Below are 24,916 nucleotides of genomic sequence, written 5' to 3'. Positions count from 1 at the left end.
TAAACTACCGACCGGTGTCCCACCTTCCCTTTATTTCGAAAATCCTCGAAAAAATTGTCGCACAGCAGCTAAATGAACACTTAGTGTCTAACAATCTCTGTGAACCTTTTCAATCCGGTTTCAGGGCAAATCACTCTACGGAGACAGCCCTCGCAAAAATGACTAATGATCTACTGCTAACGATGGATTCTGATGCGTCATCTATGTTGCTGCTTCTTGATCTTAGCGCTGCTTTCGATACCGTCGATCATAATATTTTATTAGAGCGTATCAAAACACGTATTGGTATGTCAGACTTAGCTTTGTCGTGGTTTAACTCTTATCTTACTGACAGGATGCAATGCGTCTCCCATAATAATGTGACCTCGGACTATGTTAAGGTAACGTGCGGAGTTCCTCAGGGTTCGGTTCTTGGCCCTGCACTCCTTAGTATTTACATGCTGCCGCTAGGCGACATCATACGCAAATACGGTTTTAGCTTTCACTGTTATGCTGATGACACCCAACTCTACATGCCCCTAAAGCTGACCAACACGCCGGATTGTAGTCAGCTGGAGGCGTGTCTTAATGAAATTAAACAATGGATGTCCGCTAACTTCTTGCAACTCAACGCCAAGAAAACGGAAATGCTGATTATCGGTCCTGCTAAACACCGACATTTATTTAATAATACCACCTTAACATTTGACAACCAAACAATTACACAAGGCGAATCAGTAAAGAATCTGGGTATTATCTTCGACCCAACTCTCTCGTTTGAATCACACATTAAGAGTGTTACTAAAACGGCCTTCTTTCATCTCCGTAATATCGCTAAAATTCGTTCTATTTTATCCACTAGCGACGCTGAGATCATTATTCATGCGTTCGTTACGTCTCGTCTCGACTACTGTAACGTATTATTTTCGGGTCTCCCTATGTCTAGCATTAAAAAATTACAGTTGGTACAAAATGCGGCTGCTAGACTTTTGACAAGAACAAGAAAGTTTGATCATATTACGCCTATACTGGCTCACCTGCACTGGCTTCCTGTGCACTTAAGATGTGACTTTAAGGTTTTACTACTTACGTATAAAATACTACACGGTCTAGCTCCGTCCTATCTTGTCGATTGCATTGTACCATATGTCCCGGCAAGAAATCTGCGTTCAAAGAACTCCGGCTTATTAGTGATTCCCAAAGCCCAAAAAAAGTCTGCGGGCTATAGAGCGTTTTCTATTCGGGCTCCAGTACTATGGAATGCCCTCCCGGTAACAATTAGAGATGCTACCTCAGTAGAAGCATTTAAGTCCCATCTTAAAACTCATTTGTATACTCTAGCCTTTAAATAGCCCCCCTGTTAGACCAGTTGATCTGCCGTTTCTTTTCTTTTCTCCTCTGCTCCCCTTTTCCTTGAGGGTGGGGGGGGGGGGGGGGCACAGGTCCGGTGGCCATGGATGAAGTGCTGGCTGTCCAGAGTCGGGACCCGGGGTGGACCGCTCGCCTGTGCATCGGCTGGGAACATCTCTGCGCTGCTGACCCGTCTCCGCTCGGGATGGTGTCCTGCTGGCCCCACTATGGACTGGACTCTTACTATTATGTTGGATCCACTATGGACTGGACTCTCACAATATTATGTCAGACCCACTCGACATCCATTGCTTTCGGTCTCCCCTAGAGGGGGGGGTGTTACCCACATATGCGGTCCTCTCCAAGGTTTCTCATAGTCATTCACATCGATGTCCCACTGGGGTGAGTTTTTCCTTGCCCGTATGTGGGCTTTGTACCGAGGATGTCGTTGTGGCTTGTGCAGCCCTTTGAGACACTTGTGATTTAGGGCTATATAAATAAAGATTGATTGATTGATTGATTGATCAACCAAAAACAAGAAACAAGCAAAAGGAAAATGTGCCGATCGCATGGTAAGCTACGGTAACCACTTAGCACAGGAATTATAAACTAGGAAACAAGAATACTAGAGATGTCCGATAATGGCTTTCTTGCCGATATCCGATATTGTCCAACTCTTAATTACCGATTCAAATATCAACCGATACCGATACATACAGTCGTGGAATTGACACATTATTGTTGCGATGCCCCGCTGGATGCATTAAACAATGTAACAAGGTTTTCCAAAATAAATCAACTCAAGTTATGGAAAAAAAATGCCAACATGGCACTGCCATATTTATTATTGAAGTCACAAAGTGCATGATTTTTTTTTAACATGCCTCAAAACAGCAGCTTGGAATTTGGGACATGCTCTCCCTGAGAGAGCATGAGGAGGTTGAGGTGGTGAGGGGATACCGGGGGGGGGGGGGGGGGGGGGTGTATATTGTAGCGTCCCGGAAGAGTTAGTGCTGCAAGGGGTTCTGGGTGTGGGTTCACAGTGTGGCGCATATTTGTAACAGTGTTAAAGTTGTTTATATACGGCCACCCTCAGTGTGACCTGTATGGCTGTTGACCAAGTATGAATTGCATTCACTTGTGTGTGTGAAAAGCCGTAGGTATTATGTGATTGGGCCGGCACGCAAAGGCAGTGCCTTTAAGGTTTATTGGCGCTCTGTACTTCTCCCTACGTTCATGTACCACTCCGTACAGCAGCGTTTTAAAAACGATACCGATAATTTCCGGTATTACATTTTAAAGCATTTATCGGCCGATAATATCGGCAGTCCGACATTATCGGACATCTCTAAAGAATACCAACGTAACTGTTGCAAATAGCAAACAACGAAGCCTGACTGAGCGTGGCGAGAAAGGTGAATAAATAGCTCTCTGATTAGTGCTCGGCAGCAGGTGAGCGTGCCGACCACCAACCAGAGGCAGGTGAACCCAATCAATACCCATGGCAACCAAAACAAACCCAGAGGTGCACAAAACAGGAACTACGGGGAGTCCAAAACTAACAGAACATGACTAAACAAAACATGATCCGGGCCACGGATCATGACAATATTAGCTATATTAGCCTACTATCAAAATTACTGTGTCGCAGACATTACACAAATTACTGTGTAATATTTTTTCCACACATTTTTACAATATTGGAAAACATTAGTAAAACGGAGGCTTCTCAGAGGCTGAGATAACTCCTGGAAATGACTGGCTTAGAATGGCCAAAGGTATAGATGTGTGTGTCCAAGTTAAGGAAACGGCAGGCTGTCTTCTTCTAATGGATTTATGCAGGCTGTCTTCTTCTAATGGATTTATTGCAATCTTTGCAATCTGGGTAACGTTTGCTGTGGTCTGGAACAACATGGCACACTAACAACTATCAGAAATGCAGCCTATATTGCATATAAATAACTTAAATACACAAAGGACATTTAAATACAGGGAGGACAAAAGTAAGGGAAATTAAATGAGCTCAAAGAGACTACAAACAAGGCCTAAATAGCATGTTAGCAAATCTTGCAGTCATGTAGTGCCTGATTAGCACTACACACAAGTCAATAACGTCAACAAAGCTCCCCTTTGTGCATCCACGCAAAGATAAAAAGCTTGGTAGACAAAATGAAACTAAGGAGTGGCATAAAACGCGTCTATCTGTGGCAACGGACATGTAAACAAACTACGGTGAGTTCAAGGACCGCCGAAATTAGGACGAAACGGCGCTCGCCAAATACTCTCACCCGTGAAGCACGTTTAATATAAACGGTGAGATTGTTTGTGTCATGTTTGTTCTCACACTGAAACCATATTTAAACTAGAGATGTGGCCGATAAATGCGTTAAAATGTAATATCTGAAATTATCGGTATCATTTATTTATGATCGGTATTTTTTTCTTTTTTTTTTTTTTAATTATTAAATCAACATAAAAAACACAAGATGCACCAACCCAAAAAACCTCCCTCCCCCATTCACACTCATTCACACCAAAGGGTTGTTTCTTTCTGTTATTAATATTCTGGTTCCTACATATTATCGGCCGATAAATGCGTTAAAATGTAATATCGGAAATTATCGGTATCGGTTTTTTTATTATCGGTATCATTTTGTTTTTTTTTGTTTTTTTTAATTTTTTATTAAATCAACATAAAAAACACAAGATACACTTACAATTAGTGCACCAACCCAAAAAACCTCCCTCCCCCATTCACACTCATTCACACTCATTCACACAAAAGGGTTGTTTCTTTCTGTTATTAATATTCTGGTTCCTACATTATATATCAATATAGATCAGGGGTCCTCAAGTACAAATCTTGAAGGTCCACAAATGTTTTTTTTTAAACAGGCTGGGTCCGTTTATTATCGGTCAAGCTTATATAGTAGCAGGAGGTAGGTAGTTTAACATTTTCTTAAAATTAACAAAAATAAAATAAATATCCAATAAAATACATGAAATATTTTCTTTGAAACAAAAATAAATAAGAACTTTGAAAAAATGTGTCCTCTGCATTTGACCCATCCCTTGATCACCCCCTGGGAGGTGAGGGGAGCAGTGGGCAGCAGTGGCGCTGCGCCCGGGAATCATTTTTGGTGATTTAACCCCCAATTCCAAGCCTTGATGCTGAGTGCCAAGCAGGGAAGAATGCTGGTATGAGCTTTTAAACATAACCCGTTAACTGCTGCCAATCAAATGGTGAATAAGATACTCTTTAGGGTTCATATGTTTGTAAATCTGACTGTGATGAAGTCAGTGCCTCACCAGCCATCAACACCACCGCACGTTACAGCTCTGTTGCTATTTGTTGTTGTGTCATAGATTTAACAAAAATCTTGCTTGATGTTTCATATGACTTTCAGCCTCGTGATTTCTTTTTTTTCTTAGCTCTGAATCATGAGGAAATGTCTCTTCAAATTCGCGGTGCTCTTTCAGATAGTGACGTTTCAGATTTTCACTTTTCACCAGAGCAACAGTACTGTTGCATATTAGACACATTGGTCTGGTACTTGCAGTAGGTAGGATGAAACATATTGCTCTGTCCATTCTTCCTTGAAACGTCGGTTTTCCCTGTCCACCTTTCTTTTACCAGCCTGAGCCAACTTGGAGCATGCCATTGTGATTTGATTCACATTCAGTGACTGACGAGTGAACAGTTAGCGAAGTAGCGATACGAGACAACTGTGTGCCTGCAGCGAAAGGTTCCATGCACTGTGCACTGCACATGTGTATGACCCAGGTGGTAACAGCCTATCAGCGCGTCGTTGTGATAGAGATGACAACCCATACCCCGGAATTAGCCAATCAGAGTGGCGTTCTCTCGCTCTCACTCCGTCTCTCTCTCTCTGAGAGAGAGAGAGACGGAGTAAGTGAGACACGAGAAGTGTAAACGAAACGTGGAGATATTTGACTAAAAACAACGAAGAATGTTGACTTGCGCTAGCGATAACTCACAGATGAATACAATTATTATATTTTTTTATAATAATTATAAATATAATAATAAAAAAATAAAAAAATAAAATTTTTTTTTTTTTTTTTTTTACTATAATTCGTGCTGGGTCCGGACAGACACGTCACTGGGTCCGGACATGGACCGCGGTCCGCCTGTTGAGGATCACTGATATAGATCATACTTGCCAACCCTACCGGATTTTCCGGGAGACTCCCGAAATTCAGCGCCTCTCCCGAAAACCTCCCGGGACAAATTTTCTCCCGAAAATCTCCCGAAATTCAGGCGGACCTGAGTGACGTGTCGACAGCCTGTTCTCACGTCCGCTTTCCCACAATATAAACAGCGTGCCTGCCCAATCACGTTATAACTGTAGAATGGTCGAGGGCGAGTTCTTGGTTTCTTAAAGGGGAACATTATCACCAGACCTATGTAAGCATCAATATATACCTTGATGTTGCAGAAAAAAGACCATATATTTTTTTAACCGATTTCCGAACTCTAAATGGGTGAATTTTGGCGAATTAAACGCATTTCTAATATTCGCTCTCGGAGCGATGACGTCACAACGTGACGTCACATCGGGAAGTAATCCGCCATTTTCTCAAACACCGGGTCAAAACAGCTCTGTTATTTTCCGTTTTTTCGACTGTTTTCCGTACCTTGGAGACATCATGCCTCGTCGGTGTGTTGTCGGAGGGTGTAACAACACGAACAGGGACGGATTCAAGTTGCACCAGTGGCCCAAAGATGCGAAAGTGGCAAGAAATTGGACGTTTGTTCCGCACACTTTACCGACGAAAGCTATGCTACGACAGAGATGGCAAGAATGTGTGGATATCCTGCGACACTCAAAGCAGATGCATTTCCAACGATAAAGTCAAAGAAATCTGCCGCCAGACCCCCATTGAATCTGCCGGAGTGTGTGAGCAATTCAAGGACAAAGGGCCTCGGTAGCACGGCAAGCAATGGCGGCAGTTTGTTCCCGCAGATGAGCGAGCTATCGACCCTAGTTTCCCTGGCCTGCTGACATCAACTCCAAAACTGGACAGATCAGCTTTCAGGAAAAGAGCGCGGATGAGGGTATGTCTACAGAATATATCAATTGATGAAAATTGGGCTGTCTGCACTCTCAAAGTGCATGTTGTTGCCAAATGTATTTCATATGCTGTAAACCTAGTTCATAGTTGTTAGTTTCCTTTAATGCCAAACAAACACTTACCAATTGTTGGTTAGAAGGCGATCGCCGAATTCGTCTTCGCTTTCTCCCGTGTCGCTGGCTGTCGTGTCGTTTTTGTCGGTTTCGCTTGCATACGGTTCAAACCGATATGGCTCAATAGCTTCAGTTTCTTCTTCAATTTCGTTTTCGCTACCTGCCTCTACACTACAACCATCCGTTTCAATACATTCGTAATCTGTTGAATCGCTTAAGCCGCTGAAATCCGAGTCTGAATCCGAGCTAATGTCGCTATAGCTTGCAGTTCTTTCCGCCATGTTTGTTTGTGTTGGCTTCACTATGTGACGTCACAGGAAAATGGACGGGTGGTTCAAATCAGGCAATTTGAAGCTTTTTTTAGGGATATTGCGTGATGGGTAATATTTTGAAAGAAACTTCGAACAATACAATAAGCTACTGGGAACTGATTTTTAATGGTTTTAACAATTCTGAAATTGTGATAATGTTCCCCTTTAAGTGGGTTTATTGTTAGGCAGTTTCATTAACGTCCTCCCAGCGCGGTAACAACACACAACAGCAGCAGTCACGTTTTTGTCTACCGTAAAGCAGTTTGTCTGCCGTAAACAGCAATGTTGTGACACTTTTAAACAGGACAATACTGCCATCTACTGGACATGCATATGTGACAATAACATTTAAGGCTTTTAGAGAGGAAGATACAGCTATGGCGACGCCGACGACGAGTAAGATGCAGAAATAGCTTATAAGTTCCAAGCCGCAACTGCGATTGGACCTGGATAGCCTCCGGGAAGAAGTAGTGGACTACCAACTGCTTGGCAGTGAAGATCTTCCTCAGGAAGCAAAGATTGACATGTTTTGGGCCATGCCAGGACGAGATGGAAGCTTCCAGACTCTAGTGCATTTGATGAAAGCACTTTTTTGCGTGCCACACAGCAATGCATCATCAGAGAGGGTGTTCAGCATGGTTAGAAAAATAGTGACAGAGATGGACAATTCTACAATGAGTAGATGAGTGTTATGTGTGTGTATATGTGTAAATAAATGAACACTGAAATTCAAGTATTTCTATTATTTATATATATATACTGTATATATATATATATATATATATATATATATATATATATATATATAAAATAAATATATATATATAGCTAGAATTCACTGAAAGTCAAGTATTTCTTATATATATATACTGTATGTTATATATATATAAAATACTTGACTTGGTGAATTCTAGCTGTAAATATACTCCTCCCCTCTTAACCACGCCCCCAACTACGCCCCCGCCCCACCACACCCCCACACCCCCACCTCCCGAAATTGGAGGTCTCAAGGTTGGCAAGTATGATATAGATCAATACAGTCTGCACGGGATACAGTCCGTAAGCACACATGATTGTGCGTGCTGCTGGTCCACTAATAGTACTAACCTTTAACCGTTAATTTTACTCATTTTCATTAATTACTAGTTTCTATGTAACTGTTTTTATATTGTTTTACTTTCTTTTTTATTCAAGAAAATGTTTTTAATTTATTTATCTTATTTTATTTTATTAATTAAAAAAAAAAAGGTACCTTATCTTCACCGTACCTGGTAGTCCAAATTAGGCATAATAATGTGTTAATTCCATGACTGTATATGTCGGTTGATATCGGTATCGGTAATTAAAGAGTTGGACAATATCGGAATATCGGCAAAAAGACATTATCGGACATCCCTAATTTAAACAATTATTTGTATCCTTTTTTTAAAAAGCTCCAGGGAGCCACTAAAGAACCGCAGGTTGCCGACCCCTGATCTATCCAAAAAAAAAAAATTCTAAATGAAAATGACAGATTGTAGAACCAGCAAACATCACTTCTAACAGACGTCATTTCTAAACATTGTCCAAGAACTATATTTGGATTGGATGGTGTGATGTTCTAGAATACATGCTTTTTCAACTCGCTTACCTAACAGCTGCACTTCCCGGGTCAGACCGTAAACATCAATAAGAGCCCAGAGGGGATCAGCTGTTCGGACTCCGCTGAAGAACAGCATGGGGCTGGACTCGTTTATGCGATAGAAAACACGGCCCTTCTTGTCAACCCAAAAGGTGATGACGTTGCCCTTGTTAGCAAACTCTTCAGGGAGAGCCTTAGCCCAGAAGCCACTTTGGGACACCAGATCTGGGCAGGCGTACTTTGGCAGGTTGTCTGGGTTTATCCTGCAGGGATCTTTAGAGGTAAACCCCAGACGCAGAGCCCCACTCCAGCAACACTGTTTTTTAGTAATCTAGGGAAAAGAAAAACAGTTGTTTAGTGGATGAAGACCGAGTAAGTCAAATAAACCATGTTGGTGTAAAAGTTAGCCAGCCCAGGCTTTTAGCCTATCATTCGAACGACCAGGGTTTGCGTCTTGGTGCGGAATGGGCTAAAAACCAGGGGCCGAACCAGTTGTGTTACATTGGGTTTTCAGATACACTCCGTCTTGAATTAACTGAAGTGGACCAATGCGGAGAGAAAATTGTGTCTTTTTATGCAATCAAAAAATACACAGTTACAAAATAAGATTTGTAAACTAAAATAATGGATTTTAAATAAAAACATATTTTATAACCAAATTACTCAACATTTTGTCTCCTAATAATTTTGTTCTTAAAGGCCTACTGAAACCCACTACTACCGACTACGCAGTCTGATAGTTAATATATCAATGATGAAATCTTAACATTGCAACACATGCCAATACGGTCGGGTTAGCTTACTAAAGTGCAGTTTTAAATTTTGCGTGAAATATCCTGCTGAAAACGTCTCGGTATGATGACGTCAGCGCGTGACGTCACGGATTGTAGAGGACATTTTGGGACAGCATGGTGGCCAGCTATTAAGTCGTCTGTTTTCATCGCAAAATTCCACAGTATTCTGGACATCTGTGTTGGTGAATCTTTTGCAATTTGTTCAATGAACAATGGAGACAGCAAAGAAGAAAGCTGTAGGTGGGAAGCGGTGTATTACGGCCAACTGCAGCAACACAAACACAGCCGGTGTTTCATTGTTTACATTCCCGGAAGATGACAGTCAAGCTTTACCATTGGCCTGTGGAGAACTGGGACAACAGAGACTCTTACCAGGAGGACTTTGAGTTGGATGCGCAGACGCGGTACCGTGAGTACGCATGCAGCTGCGGCTTCCAAACATTTGATCGCTTGCCCGTACGTGGGTGCCGCTATGTGCATGTTACGTACGTAACTTTGGGGACTTTGGGGAAATATATGTGCTGTATGAACTTTGGGGAGGTGAACTGTACTTTGGGCTGTGGGATTGAGTGTGTTGTGCAGGTGTTTGAGTTGTATTGGCGGGTTATATGGACGGGAGGGGGGAGGTGTTTGTTATGCGGGATTAATTTGTGGCATATTAAATATAAGCCTGGTTGTGTTGTGGCTAATAGAGTATATATATGTCTTGTGTTTATTTACTGTTTTAGTCATTCCCAGCTGAATATCAGGTCCCACCCGCCTCTTACAGCATCTTCCCTATCTGAATCGCTCCCACTGCCCTCTCTAGTCCTTCACTCTCACTTTCCTCATCCACGACTCTTTCATCCTCGTTTAAATTAATGGGGAAATCGTCGCTTTCTCGGTCCGAATCGCTCTCGCTGCTGGTGGCCATGATTTTAAACAATGTGCGGATGTGAGGAGCTCCACAACCTGTGACGTCACGCGCATATCGTCTGCTACTTCCGGTACAGGCAAGGCTTTTTTATCAGCGACCAAAAGTTGCGAACTTTATCGTCGATGTTCTCTACTAAATCCTTTCAGCAAAAATATGGCAATATCGCGAAATGATCAAGTATGACACATAGAATGGACCTGCTATCCCCGTTTAAATAAGAAAATTGCATTTCAGTAGGCCTTTAAAAACCTCCTAAGGCCCAAGCTGTTTGTTTACATGCTTTTTTTATTTCTCTTTGCTATTTGGGCTTATTGGACCCTAATTAGAATAAAAACTAAGAATCCTCTTTTGATATGATGTACTTTTAGTCCATAAGTAACAAACGTGTACTTCATGTTTAGTGACATGCTAATTCTTATTTTTACACTTTTTTTTTTCCAAATTCCATTGCATGTTATACTCTTCTGACACCACCAGATGGCAGTATAAGTGTCCACATATGCGGCCATAAGACCCCAATTCAGTAGTGTACACAATTTGGGAAATAAGAGCTTAAAGGTGCTGTCCACGCATGTGGCCACAAAGCCTTTAGAGCAGTGGTTCTTAACCTTGTTGGAGGTACCGAACCCCACCAGTTTCATATGCGCATTCACCGAACCCTTCTTTAGTCAAAAATAAAATGTTTTTTTTTTTCAAATTCAAGACAAAGTTATATGTTTTTTGTATCACCTTAGTATGGGGAACATATTCTAAGTAACAAAGACTTAATTTAGAGTTATTTGGACACTAGGGGAACATATTCTAAGTAATAAAGACTTAATTTAGAGTTATTTGGTTAGGGTTAGGGTCAGGGTTAGAGGGTTAGGGTTATAATAAGACCATGCCGAATAAGGCATTAATAAGTACTTAATAATGACTAGTTACTAATTTGCATGTTGATAAGCAACTAATTAATGGTGAATATGTTCCCGATACTAAAGTGTTACCATGTTTTTTTTTACTGGTGCATAAAATGAACCGTGCATGAACATCACCTTGTTCAAACAACAAAACCAACACAGTGCATAAACCCACAACAAAATTACACACATGCAAACCAGTCAGCTGTTGCCGTATCCGTAATACGCCGATAGGGAGAAGTTTGTATTTACACGATGAGTCGGGTGTGTTTTGACCTCCGCCGAACCCCTGACGCCGACTCACCGAACCCCGAGGGTTCGATGGAACCCAGGTTAAGAACCACTGCTTTAGAAGTTTTAATGAAACAATAATTGTTTTGCAATTTTTTTAATTGTCTGGAGTTCTTATTCTTTTTGGTGGTTCCGAATCCTTCTTTTGGTTGCGAATCAACTTCAATTTTGTAGGCGGGGCCTCCGAACAATATGTTAGAAGCATTTTTATTGGTCAGTCTTGCATGATGGCGCGACTACGGATTACGTCCACCCTCACAAGATTAGAATCAGAATCAGAAGTACCGTATTTTTCGGACTATAAATCGCAGTTTTTTTCATAGTTTGGCCGGGCTCCAATGCGACTTATATATGTTTTTTTCCTTCTTTATTACGCATTTTCAGCAGGTGCGACTTATACTCCGGTGCGACTTATACTCCAAAAAATACGGTACTTTTATTAATCCCCAATAATCCCCATTAATCAGCACAATCCCATTCGAGATCAGACAAACATTACAGGGAGACAGAACAGGATCGCAGACGGGTCTGCCAACTTCCGGCGCCCCTTACAAAAAAGGTGAGAAACAGGTAAACACTGTTTGAAGACTGAGGTCAAGGGAAAAAAAACCTCATACCCATAGCTAGGGATGTCCCGATCCAGGTTTTTGCACTTCCGATCCGATACCGATATTGTTTTTGCATTTCCGATCCGATACCGATACTGACCGATACCTATACTGACCGATACTGGCCTATCCGAGCATGTATTAAAGTTTAAAGTTATTTAGCCTACTTAGTTGTCAGAATCATGTTGAAAAGGGTTTTAGTACTCTTGATAACAACTAGCCAGCTGAATTAGGTGAGTTTGAATAATACACAATGGTTGGTAACAAGAAACTGACCTGTTTATTCAAGGATAAACACAAAATAGACAAAATTATACATGACAAACAGAAATGGCATCATTGAACTAGGGCTGGGCGATATGGCCTTTTTTTAATATTGCAATATTTTAAGGCCATATTGCGATACACAATATATATCTCGATATTTTGCCTTAGCCTTGAATGAACACTTGATGCATATAATCACAGCAGTATGATGATTCTGTGTGTTTTGATTGATTGATTGGGACTTTTATTAGTAGGTTGCACAGTGAAGTACATATTCCGTACAATTGACCACTAAATGGTAACACCCCAATAAGTTTTTCAACTTGTTTAAGTCGGGGTCCACTTAAATTGATTCATGATACAGATATATACTATCAGATATATACTATCATCATAATACAGTCATCACACAAGATAATCACATTGAATTATTTACATTATTTATAATCCAGGGTGTGGAGGGGGGCGCCTGATGTAAGTGTCAAAAAGACAGCCAAAAGAGTTTGATATGAGAATAAATCTAAAGTTAAAATATAGGGTAGAAATGCACCCATTTGCAGGAAATGTAGTCTTGATTTTCAAAATGTTCTTTCAAGGCTTGCATGTCTACATTAAACCATTCTTCTTCATACTGCTTTAATATATGCTACTTTTAAACTTTCATGCAGAGAAGGAAATCACAACTAAAAAAATCACTAATTTTTTCATACGGTGTTGATGTGGACATTTTTGCCATTTTGATGGTGTGGAGTCTGGACGTGTGGCACCGAATGGAGATAAGCGTCTCGACAGACGTCACAATATTTGAACAATGATGACGAAAACTGTTGTCTCTGTCGTGTCCGTGTGTCGAAAATTGTTATGCGCTTATTTTTTTATTTGATTTTGTGCGTGGCATAGATTTGCCGTGCGCAGAGGACGCTTGAGCAGGCGCGCACCTTAGCGGCTGCGCTAGCATCACAGCTAACGTTAGCCATGCCGCTACCTCGCTCTCTGCTGGGAGAGGACGTATACGTATGTGACGTGTGACGTGACAGTATGTGACATGTGTAAGAAGGTGCGCTTGCTGTCTGTGAGAGGGAGACACAGGAAAGAGTGAGAAGAGCCTGTCGTGTAATGCCAGCAGCTAAAAGCAACTGCGTGAGGATTGTGGATGTGTTTAAGGTGTGCTGGAAAATGCGGAACGGAAATTACGGCGCAGCAGAAAAGTGGAATGTATTATTTAAATAGGTGCGTTGGAAAACACGGACCGGAGTTTTTTTTTTAAACTGGATCTGGATCGGCATTTTCCCATGCCTTGCCGATACGCAATTTTTGGCAAATATCGGCAGCCGATCCGATCCAAATATCGGATCGGGACATCCCTACCCATAGCACACATAAACATGTGTGTAAGAGGGAAACATCAAAGAACACAAAGGACATTAAAGACAGTAAAAGAGAAGAGCTGATGCAACCTGCTGCCACTCCAGCAGTGCTATTTCTACATACTGCTACAAAAGTAAAACATAAAAAATAATTAACCAATGATATACATTGCGCACACACGATTGCACCATGCGTAGACAAGCAACCAAACAAAAACACATGACAACACCCATATACACCGTGGTGGCCTCTGCGGTGTTCCATGCCATCGTCTGCTGGGGTGGGGGGGAGCAGACCCAACAAAGCAACCAAGGGAGCCGACTCCACACTCGGCCGCCCACCAACTCTCAGTTGGGAGAGTAGTTTCCCTCCTGTGGTTTGTACTGTGAATCAAATTAAGGGGGTCGGCTCGGCCCGGTTGGTAGCGCGGCCGTGCCATCCTCAACTTCCGCCATCCAAGTCACATCGGTTGTGTCCTTGAGCAAGACACTTCACCCTTGCTCCTGATGGGTCGTGGTTAGGGCCGTGCATGGCAAATTCCGAATGAGCTAATATTTGCGAATAATAACAAAGTTTTCCAGTTCGAATGTTAAGTATCTTGTCTTTGCACTCTATTCAATTGAATATAGGTTGAAAAGCATTTGCAAATCATTGTATTCTGTTTTTATTTACCATTTACACAACATGCCGACTTTACTAGTTTTGGGTTTTGTATTTGCTCCTATCTGTCAATGAACAGTGACAGCAGTGTTATTGGCTCTAATCTTGTTTCCAGGTACTTCCAACACATAGATTGGGGTGATGTACCCTGCTATAACATTAACCGACTTCCAGTATTGCATATGAGGGCTGCACGATTATGACCAAAATAATAATCACAAGTATTTTCATCAATATTGAAGTCACGATTATTAATCACGATTATTTAATATTATGTAAAACATTTTATTGAACTTTCTATTTTAAACAAATAGTATGTGAACCTCTCTCTCTCTCTCTCTCTCTCTCTCTCTCTCTCTCTGTTTCTTTCTCTCTCTCTCTCTCTCTCTCTCCCTCTCTCTCTCCCTCCCTCCCTCCCACCCACCGTCCCTCCCAACCTAGTTTTATTCGAACATGATAACACTCTTAAAGTATAATACATCACACAATTTCATATAATTTCACTTTACATCATGTCCGAAAAGTAGTAGGAAAAAGCAAAGCTTATTTAATCCTACCCCTTTCCCACTTCAGAGCGTTTACACATATATACATTCATTTACCGTATTTTCCGCACTATAAGGCGCACCGGATTATTAGCCGCACCTTCTATGAATTACATATTTCATAATTTTGTCCACCAATAAGCCGCCCCGGACTATAAGCCGCGCCTACGCTGCGCTAAAGTGAATGTCAAAAAAACGCTGCGCTAAAGTGAATGTCAAAAAAACAGTCAGATAGTTCAGTCAAACTTTAATAATATATTGAAAACCAGCGTTCTAACAACTCTGTCCCAAAATGTACGCAAATGTGCAATCACAAACATAGTAAAATTCAAAATGGTGTAGAGCAATAGTAACATAATGTTGCTCGAACGTTAATGTCACAACACACAAAATAAACATAGCGCTCACCTTCTGAAGTTATTCTTCATTCGTAAATCCTTCGAATTCTTCGTCTTCGGTGTCCGAATTGAAAAGTTGCGCAAGCGTGGTATCCAAAATGGCCGGTTCCGTCTCGTCGAAGTCATCGGGAGTCAGTGTCGCTGTTGTTCTGTGAATCCTGCCTTCCGGAAAGCTCGGACCACAGTTGTGACCGAAATATCTGCCCAGGCATTTACGATCCACTGGCAAATGTTGGCGTATGTCGTCCGGCGCTGTCTGCCCGTCTTAGTGAAGGTGTGTTCGCCTTCGGAGCTGTGTGAAAAAAGCCACCCGGCCTCTTCGCGTAAACTTCCCTTAACCACTCGCTCATCTTTTCTTCATCCATCCATCCCTTCGAGTTAGCTTTTATGATGACGCCGGCTGGAAAGGTCTCTTTTGGCAAGGTCTTCCTTTTGAATATCACCATGGGTGGAAGTTAGCATGGCAAGCTAGAACCACAGTGAAGGATGACTTCTCATTCCCTGTGGTGCGAATATTCACCGTACGTGCTCCCGTTCCACAGTGCGGTTCACAGGAATATCAGTTGCTGTGAAATACGGTAGTAATCCGTGTGCGGATGGAGAGATTGCGTCTTTTTATGAACCGGATCGCTTAGTAGGAGCCATTTTGTGGTCTTTACAGATGTAAACAGGAAATGAAACGTACGGTGATATCCGCGCGTTTTTTCTTCTTCTTCCGGGGGCGGGTAGAAGAAGAAGCGCTTCCTGTTCTATGGGGGCGGGTGCTTTCCTTGGCGGTTGCTTGCGTAGAAGAAGAAGCGCTTCCTGTTCTACCGGGAAAAAAGATGGCGGCTGTTTACCGAAGTTGCGAGATCGAAACTTTATGAAAATGAATCGTAATAAAGCGCACCGGGTTATAAGGCGCACTGTCAGCTTTTGAGAACATTTGTGGTTTTTAGGTGCGCCTTATAGTGCGGAAAATACGGTACTGACTTCTTTTTGTAGCACAATGACATCCGTGAATGATTAATTAAAACAGCAGTTTTGTAATATGTAATTAAGTCATGCAATATCCCTAAAAAAAGCTTCAAAGTGCCTGATTTTAACCATCGTTATATACACCCGTCCATTTTCCTGTGACGTCACATAGTGATGCCAATACAAACAAACATGGCGTATAGAACAGCAAGCTATAGCGACATTAGCTCGGATTCAGACTCGGATTTCAGCGGCTTAAGCGATTCTACAGATTACGTATGTTTTGAAAGGAATGGTTGTAGTGTGGCGGCAGGTAGCGAAAACGAAATTGAAGAAGAAACTGAAGCTATTGAGCCATATCGGTTTGAACCGTATGCAAGCGAAACCCACGAAAACGACACGACAGCCAGCGACACGGGAGAAAGCGAGCACAAATTCGGCGATCGCCTTCTAACCAACGATTGGTATGTGTTTGCTTGGCATTAAAGGAAACTAACAACTATGAACTAGGTTTACAGCATATGAAATACATTTGGCAACAACATGCACTTTGAGAGTGCAGACAGCCCATTTCAGGCGCGCTAAGAACATATATTTTTCCACGATTTCAGCACTCAGGTTAACCATACCTAAATAGACACAAAATACTGCATTACACAAGACTACCCGAATGTACTCGAATGATTGAAAAAAACAAACGTTTTTAAGCTAAATTATTGGTAAACAGTTTATGTATAATAATTTACGTAAAACCGCGAGTAATGAATACAGTTTTCATCAATTAATATAGTCTGTAGACATACCCTCATCCGCTCTCTTTTCCTGAAAGCTGATCTGTCCAGTTTTGTAGTTGATGTCAGCATCTGCTTTGAGTGTTGCAGGATATCCACACATTCTTGCCATCTCTGTCGTAGCATAGCTTTCGTCGGTAAAGTGTGCGGAACAAACGACTGACCATTTCGTCGGCTTTCCCCACAGCCTCGTATTTTGAACAAATTTCGTCCAATTTCTTGCCACTTTCGCATCTTTGGGCCACTGGTGCAACTTGAATCCGTCCCTGTTCGTGGTGTTACACCCTCCGACAACACACCAACGAAAGTGAGAAAATGGCGGCTTGCTTCCCGATGTGACGTCACGTCGCTCCGAGAGCGAATAATAGAAAGGCGTTTAATTCGCCAAAATTCACCCATTTAGAGTTCGGAAATCGGTTAAAAAAATATAGTCTTTTTTCTGCAACATCAAGTTATATATTGACGCTTACATAGGTCTGGTGATAATGTTCCCCTTTAACCCCTACCAGTGTAGGCGGAAAGGCTGTGTACATTTGCAAATACTGTGCAAAGAGCTACGTCAAAAATGCCACAAAGATGCAGCAGCATATAGACAAGTGCCCAATAATACATCATGATTGTAATCCCCCATTAATTCCCATATATTCCCATTAATTCCCGTGGACGCTGTCCAATTTTGAATAATCAAAACATGGGCAATATTTCCAAACTTCCCGAGCTTAACTTACCGGAAACTTTCCACCCCTTTGCCATACTTGCCAACCTTGAGACCTCCGATTTCGGGAGGTGGGGGTCGTGGTCGGGGTGGGGCGGGGGCGTGTTTGGGGGCGTGGCTAAGAGGGGAGGAGTATATTTACAGCTAGAATTCACCAAGTCAAGTATTTCATATATATATATATATATATATATATATATATATATATATATATATATATATATAAGAAATACTTGACTTTCAGTGAATTCTAGCTATATATATATATATTTATTTTATTATATATATATATATATATATATATATATATATATATATATATATATATATATATATATATATATGTATATATATATATAAATAAAAGAAATACTTGAATTTCAGTGTTCATTTATTTACACATATACACACACATAACACTCATCTACTCATTGTTGAGTTAAGGGTTGAATTGTTCTATTCTCTGTCACTATTTTTCTAACCATGCTGAACACCCTTTCGCAGGTACCCAGAAAGGTTTCGAGTACCACCAAAAAAACTGAATCTCTGAAGACAGTATAAAAATCTGTGTTAAAGGTGTACAAATACCGTTTGTATAATAAGTATGTTATTGTTTACAAATGAGGGTTAAGAGTTAAGTACTAAAAAAAAAAAAAGAAAAAAAAGAATGTGGCTTAAGTACAGTTTTTTTAATTGAGCTGCTGCATTTTTTGGTTGGGTTGTTTATTTATTTTGAGTAACTTCTACATTTCTAAAAGAGGAGGAATGTAATAGAGTGATCTATGTTTGTCTGTTGCCATCTCCTGGTGAATGTTGGCTATAGCGTACTGGGGTTACTTTTTGGTTGGCCAACGATTTACGTGGTGTTGCGCACCTGACGTCAAGTGTGTGAGTCTGTTCTGAAGTCTACAGTAAAGAGACGTACTTCATCACCTCGCCTGGTTATTGCCTCCAACTCAATATATTACAACAACATTGCTGTTTACGGCAGACAAACTGCTTTACGGTAGAATAAAACATGACTGCTGTTATTGTGTGTTGTTACCGCGCTGGGAGGACGTTAATGAAACTGCCTCACAATAAACCCACATAAGAAACCAAGAACTCGCCCTCGATCATTCTACAGTTATAACGTGTTTGGGCAGGCACGCTGTTTATATTGTGGGAAAGCGGACGTGAATACAGGCTGTTGACACGTCACTCAGGTCCGTATGGAGCTGGAGGGGGCGTGGCTTCCAGCTCAGTCTGAATTTCGGGAGATTTTCGGGAGAAAATCTGTCCCGGGAGGTTTTCGGGAGACGCGCTGAATTTCGGGAGTCTCCCGGGAAATCCGGGAGGGTTGGCAAGTACCGTATTTTCCGCACTATAAGGCGCACCTAAAAACCACACATTTTCTCAAAAGCTGACAGTGCGCCTTATAACCCGGTGCGCTTTATTACGATTCATTTTCATAAAGTTTCGATCTCGCAACTTCGGTAAACAGCCGCCATCTTTTTTCCCGGTAGAACAGGAAGCGCTTCTTCTTCTACGCAAGCAACCGCCAAGGAAAGCACCCGCCCCCATAGAACAGGAAGCGCTTCTTCTTCTACTGTAAGCAACCACCCGCCCCCGGAAGAAGAAGAAAAAACGCGCGGATATCACCGTACGTTTCATTTCCTGTTTACATCTGTAAAGACCACAAAATGGCTCCTACTAAGCGACAAGGATCCGGTTCATAAAAAGACGCAATCTCTCCATCCGCACACGGATTACTACCGTATTTCACAGCAACTGATATTCCTGTGAACCGCACTGTGGAACGGGAGCACGTACGGTGAATATTCGCACCACAGGGAATGAGAAGTCATCCTTCACTGTGGTTCTAGCTTGCCATGCTAACTTCCACCCATGGTGATATTCAAAAGGAAGACCTTGCCAAAAGAGACCTTTCCAGCCGGCGTCATCATAAAAGCTAACTCGAAGGGATGGATGGATGAAGAAAAGATGAGCGAGTGGTTAAGGGAAGTTTACGCGAAGAGGCCGGGTGGCTTTTTTCACACAGCTCCGAAGGCGAACACACCTTCACTAAGACGGGCAGACAGCGCCGGACGACATACGCCAACATTTGCCAGTGGATCGTAAATGCCTGGGCAGATATTTCGGTCACAACTGTGGTCCGAGCTTTCCGGAAGGCAGGATTCACAGAACTACTGGACAACAACAGCGACACTGACTCCGATGACTTCGACGAGACGGAACCGGCCATTTTGGATCCCACGCTTGCGCAACTTTTCAATTCGGACACCGAAGACGAAGAATTCGAAGGATTTACGAATGAAGAATAACTTCAGAAGGTGAGCGCTATGTTTATTTTGTGTGTTGTGACATTAACGTTCGAGCAACATTATGTTGCTATTGCTCTACACCATTTTGAATTTTACTATGTTTGTGATTGCACATTTGCGTACATTTTGGGACAGAGTTGTTAGAACGCTGGTTTTCAATATATTATTAAAGTTTGACTGAACTATCTGACTGTTTTTTTGACATTCCCTTTAGCGCAGCGTAGGCGCGGCTTATAATCCGGGGCGGCTTATTGGTGGACAAAGTTATGAAATATGTAATTCATTGAAGGTGCGGCTAATAATCCGGTGCGCCTTATAGTGCGGAAAATACGGTATGCCCTTTGCAATCGTAGTCACACCATCACTTGAGACTGGTCAATAAAAAGTATTCTAAAATATTGATCTGAGGAAGCCCCGTCCACAAGGTTGAAGTTAATTTGCAAAACGGATTCAGAAGAAAAAAAGGAAGACACAACCAAAGAACCTCAAACAAACACAAACAAAGCACATTGTTTCAGGATGGGGTTTTTTTTGTGTAAAAAGTATTGAGTACACAATTGTTTGAATAATAATTTTTGTTGCAAATGTGTTTTTGGTTGTAAATATTTGTTTTGTTTGATTGCATAAAAACACACATTTATCTCCACAAAAAACAACAGAAAAAGGACTCAAAAGTGCTATTAGGTGCACTTGTATTAATTACCTTGAGGCGGACTTGCTCATACAGGGCTATAGGCCTGTTGCTGAAGGTGATGGCATTGCAGAAACTACCCTGCCTCTTGACTGTCTTCTGGGCAAGGTCCATGACAATTTGGGAACCCTTCGCATTGGGATGGAAGAGAAGCGGGCTGACAGGAAGGGGACCACCGACACTGCCACACTGGATAGGCAGGCATCTCTTGGGTTTATGGTGACAGCGGTGGGATGTGGACGGAAAAGGGCCACCAAGGGAGTCTGGACACAAAAGAGACAATGTTGGCCAATGTTAGAACAATCTGACTGGACCACTAAAGTATTAGAATGATGCCAAGTAGGGATGTAAAAAATGAACAATATTAAAGATAACCGCGGTAAAACTCCTGACTAGAGATGTCCGATAATATCGGACTGCCGATATTATCGGCCGATAAATGCTTTAAAATGTAATATCGGAAATTATCGGTATCGGTTTCAAAAAGTAAAAATGTATGACTTTTTAAAACACAGCTGTACGGAGTGGTACAGGGACGTAGGGAGAAGTAAAGAGCGGTCATACTTGCCAACCCTCCCGATTTTCCCAGGAGACTCCCAAATTTCAGTGCCCCTCCCGAAAATCTCCCGGGGCAACCATTCTCACGAATTTCTTCCGATTTCCACCCAGACAACAATATTGGGGGCGTGCCTTAAAGGCACTGCCTTTGCGTGCCGGCCCAATCACATAATATCTACGGGTTTGCCCACACACAAGTGAATGCAATTCATACTTGGTCAACAGCCATACAGATCACACTGAGGGTGGCCGTATAAACAACTTTAACACTGCTACAAATATGTGCCACACTGTGAACCCACACCAAACAAGAATGACAAACACATTTCGGGAGAACATCCGCACCGTAACACAACATAAACACAACAGGACAAATACCCAGAACCCCTTGCAGCGCTAACTCTTCCGGGACGCTACAATATACACCCCCCACTACCCCCCCTCCCCCAACCTCAAAGGGTGTGTCAGTCGATCACCAGCCAGGCATTAAAAAAATAGTCCTAAAAATGAGCGATCATAAATCTTCACTATGACGTCACTTTCGTCACTTGATTGACATTCACGGCACCCGAGGGTCTTCTGAGATGACGCTGGCTGCTGCCAGCTCATTAAAATTACCGACAGGAAGGCGAGAAACACTTTATTTCAACAGACTCTGGCGCCGTACCTGTCGTCAAAACTCCAAAGACCGACTGCACAGTTGCACAATAAAAGCTCTGCTTCATCCTGCCTGCGCTAACAAAATAAGAGTCTCAGAAAGCTGGCGTGTACAAGCTACCAAGCTACGGAGTTTGCCGACAGTGTATTTCTTGTAAAGTGTATACAAAGGAGTACGGAAGCTGGATAAATAAGATGCCAAAAACCAACCACTTTCATGTGGTATTGGACAGAAAGAAGGACTTTTTTTCTCCTCCATTCGAAAATGCGGACGTTATCAGCACCACTGTCTGATTCCTATCAATGCAAGTCATCAGAATCAGGTAATACACCAACTTATATTCTTGTCTTCATGAAAGAAAGTAATCTATGTGTTAAACATGCTTGTATTATCTTTAAACACTTTTAACTTAACAATATTAACTATATGTGTTAAATCAATCAATCAATCAATCTTTATTTATATAGCCCTAAATCACAAGTGTCTCAAAGGGCTGCACAAGCCACAACGACATCCTCGGTACAAAGCCCACATAAACATGCTTGTATTATCTTTAAACACCTTTAACTTATTAACAATATTAACTATATGTGTTAAACATGCTTGTATTATCTTTAAACACCTTTAACTTATTAACAATATTAACTATATGTGTTAAACATGCTTGTATTATCTTTAAACACCTTTAACTTATTAACAATATTAACTATATGTGTTAAACATGCTTGTATTATCATTAAACACCTTTAACTTGTTAACAATATTAACTATATGTGTTAAACATGCTTGTATTATCTTTAAACACCTTTAACTTGTTAACAATATTAACTATATGTGTTAAACATGCTTGTATTATCTTTAACCACCTTTAAGTTGTTAACGATATTAACTATATGTGTTAAACATGCTTGTATTATCTTTAACCACCTTTAAGTTGTTAACGATATTAACTATATGTGTTAAACATGCTTGTATTATCTTTAAACACCTTTAACTTATTACCAATATTAACTATAAGTGTTAAACATGCTTGTATTATCTTTAAACACCTTTAACTTGTTAACAATATTAACTATTTGTGTTAAACATTCTTGTATTATCATTAAACACATTTAATTTATTAACAATATTAACTATATGTGTTAACATGCTTGCATTACCATTAAACATCTTTAACATGTTAACAATATTAACTATATGTGTTAAATATGCTTGCATTATCTTTAAACACCTTTAACTTATTAACAATATTAACTATATGTGTTAAACATGCTTGTATTATCATTAAACACCTTTAATTTATTAACAATATTAACTATGTGTGTTAAACATGCTTGCATTATCATTAAACATTTTTAACTTGTTAACAATATTAACTATATGTGTTAAATATGCTTGCATTATCTTTAAACACCTTTAACTTATTAACAATATTAACTACATGTGTTAAACATGCTTGTATTATCATTAAACACCTTTAATTTATTAACAATATCAACTATATGTGTTAAATATGCTTGCATTATCTTTAAACACCCTTAACTTATTAACAATATTAACTATATGTGTTAAACATGCTTGTATTATCATTAAACACCTTTAACTTGTTAACAATATTAACTATATGTGTTAAATATGCTTGCATTATCTTTAAACACCTTTAACTTATTAACAATATTAATTGTATGTGTTAAACATGCTTGTATTATCATTAAACACCTTTAACTTGTTAACAATATTAACTATATGTATTAAACATACTTGTATTTTCATTAAACACCTTTAATTTATTAACAATATTAACTATATGTGTTAAACATGCTTGTATTATCTTTAAACACCTTTAACTTATTAACAATATTAACTATATGTGTTAAACATGCTTGTATTATCATTAAACACCTTTAACTTGTTAACATAATTAACTATATGTGTTAAACATGCTTGTATTATCTTTAAACACCTTTAACTTGTTAACAATATTAACTATATGTGTTAAACATGCTTGTATTATCTTTAACCACCTTTAAGTTGTTAACGATATTAACTATATGTGTTAAACATGCTTGTATTATCTTTAAACACCTTTAACGTATTACCAATATTAACTATAAGTGTTAAACATGCTTGTATTATCTTTAAACACCTTTAACTTGTTAACAATATTAACTATTTGTGTTAAACATTCTTGTATTATCATTAAACACCTTTAATTTATTAACAATATTAACTATATGTGTTAAACATGCTTGCATTATCATTAAACATCTTTAACATGTTAACAATATTAACTATATGTGTTAAATATGCTTGCATTATCTTTAAACACCTTTAACTTATTAACAATATTAACTATATGTGTTAAACATGCTTGTATTATCATTAAACACCTTTAATTTATTAACAATATTAACTATGTGTGTTAAACATGCTTGCATTATCATTAAACATTTTTAACTTGTTAACAATATTAACTATATGTGTTAAATATGCTTGCATTATCTTTAAACACCTTTAACTTATTAACAATATTAACTACATGTGTTAAACATGCTTGTATTATCATTAAACACCTTTAATTTATTAACAATATTAACTATATGTGTTAAATATGCTTGCATTATCTTTAAACACCCTTAACTTATTAACAATATTAACTATATGTGTTAAACATGCTTGTATTATCATTAAACACCTTTAACTTGTTAACAATATTAACTATATGTGTTAAATATGCTTGCATTATCTTTAAACACCTTTAACTTATTAACAATATTAATTGTATGTGTTAAACATGCTTGTATTATCATTAAACACCTTTAACTTGTTAACAATATTAACTATATGTATTAAACATACTTGTATTTTCATTAAACACCTTTAATTTATTAACAATATTAACTATATGTGTTAAACATGCTTGTATTATCATTAAACACCTTTAACTTGTTAACAAAAACATATATTTCATAAATAAGTAAATATAAATTATATATATGAATGAG

At 39.9% G+C, this 24,916-nt stretch overlaps 1 protein-coding gene across 11 annotated transcripts in view; it reads right to left on the bottom strand.

Moving 5' to 3' along the window:
- neurl1aa (neuralized E3 ubiquitin protein ligase 1Aa) overlaps nucleotides 1-24,916 on the bottom strand; it is a 166,932-nt gene that overhangs the window by 102,805 nt on the left and 39,211 nt on the right. For all 11 annotated transcript variants that reach the window (XM_061977180.2, XM_061977181.2, XM_061977187.2 and 8 more), the window contains exons 2-3: nucleotides 20,708-20,958; nucleotides 8,481-8,802 (exon numbers count right to left, since the gene is read on the bottom strand). In XM_061977180.2, the coding sequence (XP_061833164.1) occupies nucleotides 8,481-8,802; nucleotides 20,708-20,958 (573 nt within the window). The remainder of the gene's footprint in view (nucleotides 1-8,480; nucleotides 8,803-20,707; nucleotides 20,959-24,916) is intronic.

The sequence above is a fragment of the Nerophis lumbriciformis genome, linkage group LG16 (genome assembly GCF_033978685.3).
Source record: "Nerophis lumbriciformis linkage group LG16, RoL_Nlum_v2.1, whole genome shotgun sequence".
In the NCBI taxonomy this organism is placed as follows: Eukaryota; Metazoa; Chordata; class Actinopteri; order Syngnathiformes; family Syngnathidae; genus Nerophis; species Nerophis lumbriciformis.
This window is presented reverse-complemented; position numbering and strand designations above follow the sequence as displayed.